The sequence below is a fragment of the Sinocyclocheilus anshuiensis genome, unplaced genomic scaffold (assembly GCF_001515605.1).
Source record: "Sinocyclocheilus anshuiensis isolate Anshui unplaced genomic scaffold, SAMN03320099.WGS_v1.1 scaffold1339, whole genome shotgun sequence".
Lineage (NCBI taxonomy): Eukaryota > Metazoa > Chordata > Actinopteri > Cypriniformes > Cyprinidae > Sinocyclocheilus > Sinocyclocheilus anshuiensis.
This window is the reverse complement of record NW_015539932.1, coordinates 346,685-350,298: the sequence shown is the minus strand read 5'-3', so window position 1 is coordinate 350,298 and position 3,614 is coordinate 346,685. Positions and strand designations below refer to the sequence as shown.

Sequence of the window (3,614 nt, the reverse complement as noted above, 5' to 3'; positions counted from 1 at the left end):
TGATAAATAAAATTATTATTTAAAAAATCTAACTATGAGTGTGCATCAGGTTTTCCAACAAATAACAGGCAGCACAACTGTAATCTTTATTATTCCAAACCTTTAGCCATTAATGTATAATATAATATAATTAGGGATGTAACGATTACTGGTTTGATGATAAATCATGATAAAATTCCCCACGGATAGTATTACCGTTAATTATCATTATTATCATTAAAACCGTATTAGATTACCGCGATTTGAACAACTCGCGATAAATAAATACTAAAGCAAAGTCATTCTGATTCTGATTCTAATAAGAAAGCACCCCTACAACAACTTCTGAACGTGAACGGGAGTGTTTTACTCGAGCATTACATAAAAATTTCAACTTTGAAAAATGTCAAAATTTCAAACATTAGTGTAATCATTTTAACATGAGTTTAGGAACTGAATAATAAAAAGGAAAAATACAACACTGCTTAGTATTTACTCTATGAATTCAAGATGCACCGATTCTTATTTAAGCTACAACAGTTATTTAGGTAAGAGCAGTGAGTGATTTTCTCTTTGTCTTTTGTTCATGGCCCCAAATATTGCAAGCTGTAGCGATATGCATATGCGATATGTACATTTGCGATATTTCGATAATTTCGATATATTGCACAGCCCTAATCTTTTCAATGTTTAGTGGTAACATACTCCCTCATGACTGGTGTCAGTACTATAAAGTAAAGCATCAGCTTCAGCTTTCCCCATTGTTGTTTATCCTAGCGTTTACCCCTCACGTCACTAGCTCCGCCCTTGCACCATAGCTCGTGACCGGAAGAGAAGACGAGTCGTTTTGAGGGGGAGGGGAGGTTAACGTTTTTGATAAAAGATTACGAGGGCACATGAATTTAAAAAAAATAATATATGAATGAATTAATTATATGAATGTACCTCTGAAGGTTCTGACGGTCTTCAGAAACGATTCGATGGCATTTTGTTTTCATCTTCACTCTATGTAATACCTAACTAAAGGAAGTGTTCTTAATCGCAATACTGCTTTGTCCACGGAGGTTACGGGAAACAGCTCTAATTCAGCTTTTCCATAAGCGCCACCTGCTGTCAGTGAGTGGATTTACAGGGACTTATATTTACATTCAGCCTGTGTGCAGTTTCTGTCTGGCCAAAAACGGAGCAAATTTGCATGCTCTGCTGTAAATTTTGACCGGCTGAAGAAAAACAAGCTTATGTGGATTCTACACATTTAAACAATTCAGGTAAGTATCTAGAATTATTTATGGAGCAGATAAAATACATATAATAATTTATTAATTAGTTATCATTTTGACTTATATCTGTTCTTTATCTGAAATGTGAGGTTTACCTTTTTATTAAACTTTTTCAAAGCTTTATCAAAGTTGTCATTTAAAATCCGAACATCATTGGTAATGTTATTGTTGTAGTGATTATGCAAACAAAAAGTCATTTTATTTGTTGTTTGTTGATTTTTAAATATAAAACTTGGTGAAGTGATTTATGTGTCTGTACTTTTTTAACATTTCCAGCACATGTTAACAATACTGTGATAATACTGATAACCGTGACAATGTTGGTCACTATAACCGTGATAAGAAATTTTCATACCGTTACATCCCTAATCAAGAAGTTTATATAACATTATAAACGTAATTCATGCAGTCAATGAAAAATTTGTTTCATCTTGGACATCCTTATTTGGATTAGTCACTTTTTTGTCACATTCCTTTTGTCCTGTAGACAATTGGGCCACTCACCATGTACTGTAGCCCTTTCTTAAAATATCCCAGACATTCTTTGGACTCATGGCCTTGAACTTCACGGTACTGGATGGGCTTTCCACCCAAATAGTCATCCATCTGCACTGTGAAAATGGCAGCCGCCCCACTTTCATCTTGCGTGCAGTAGTCACCTGTCAGTTGAGGGAAGAGCACCTATAAGAAATATAGCTGATGCATCTGATAACTGAACCATCTAGCTGGTCTTGAAAATTAGGCAAAACATTTACTTCAGTACTAAAATAAATGTCAGAATCTCTTTAACACAGCATTGTCCTCTTACCTAGCCAGAAGTGGAGGTCATACTGTAGGTTGCCAGAGCGTTGCTTGATAGTATTGAGGACCACGTAAGCATCACCGGTATAAAACCCTCCATAGAGGTTCTCAGGAACTGCCACCAAATCAAACTTCTCAATTCTCCACACTTGGAGCCCAGGTTCCTTGCCTGCTCGCTCAAACTCAGGGTGGTACACCATGCTGTCTAGAGAAAAAAATACACAAACACATTGTTTATTCAAACTGATGCAAATGGTGAAAAGCATTTTACCAACATTTGTGAGAGATTTATAAAACTGTTTACTGAATTTCCTGAGTTTGCACACTAAAGATCTTAAATCCACATTGCAGGCACACAGCAAAATAAACCCAGTGAACTGGACTATAAAAAATCCAGTGGCTGGGAGTTTCCTTCTGTGGTGATGGACAATTGGGCTGGATGCAGGAAAAAGGAAGCATTGTGACTAATGCTGTTGGAGTGACAGTGCCAACCATGGACACTCAGCCTGACCGTATAATTCAGAACACCAGCCCTCGCATACAGTTGCTCGCCAGCACTTAATGTGACAAGGGCCTCTGAGAGGGTGACCATGTCAGCTGAGCTAACCGCCCACTTTTGGGGTGGGGATATGGTGAAGTTTGGGATGTTTTAGACATGAGTCATTCAGAAATGAGACGGTAGCTGTGTAATTATTTTTACTGACCACAAGACATTCCTCAGAGAAAAAAAAAGTATCCATCCAAGAAGGGTGCATTGTTTACCAAGGATCAATATTTACCAAACATCCATCACAATTAACTCAGAAGTTGTGGTTTAGGATTTCTTAACATTATGAAACACCAAACCACAGGGGGGCAAACACTGTTTGGCATTGGAGCCAATGACTACAAAAAAAGGAGGGATGAGGAGGACATGCCATTCCAAATATGGTGTTTCATGTTCCTGGTCCATTTTAATGATCTGCCTTATAATGCATTAACAAAACTGTTATTCATTCTTTGCAAAAAAAAACAAACACTTAAAAACAACTTTTTTCTTTTTGAAAAATATTACTTTTAATACTTTTAATTAATACTTTTGATCAAAAGTGACAGTAAAGACATTTATAACATTACAAAAGAAAAATTCACCAAAGTTTGCTGAAAAAAAAAAAAACATGGTTCATGGTGCAAATATCCCTAAGAATAAGCAGTACAGCTTTTTTTAACACTGAAAATAATAAGAAATGTTTCTTGTGTACCAAATCAGCATATTAGAATAATTTCTGAAGGATCATTTGACACAGAAGACTAAAGTAATGGCTACTGAAAACGTCTTGAGAGACCAGATGCTAGGAGCTGTGCCCCCTCAGGGGCCATGTTTACAACTTCCATAACTCCGGGCGGGGGTGAAGAAAGGTGATCCCTGCCTGAGAGAGGAGGTCCCTCCTGATCGGAATCTCCATCGGAGAGCCGTCGAGGAGGGACACCAGGTCCAAGAACCATACTCGGGCCGGCCAGAACGGGGCTACTAGCAACAGACGGACCCCATCCCGGCGTACTCTCTCCAGAACT

At 37.7% G+C, this 3,614-nt stretch overlaps 1 protein-coding gene across 2 annotated transcripts in view; it reads right to left on the bottom strand.

Annotated features, from left to right (window-relative positions):
* The window catches only part of LOC107686887 (gelsolin-like), a 22,188-nt gene that overhangs the window by 10,332 nt on the left and 8,242 nt on the right, over nt 1-3,614 (bottom strand). For both annotated transcript variants that reach the window (XM_016484031.1, XM_016484032.1), the window contains exons 2-3: nt 2,068-2,265; nt 1,764-1,918 (exon numbers count right to left, since the gene is read on the bottom strand). In XM_016484031.1, the coding sequence (XP_016339517.1) occupies nt 1,764-1,918; nt 2,068-2,260 (348 nt within the window). In that variant the 5' untranslated portion in view covers nt 2,261-2,265. The remainder of the gene's footprint in view (nt 1-1,763; nt 1,919-2,067; nt 2,266-3,614) is intronic.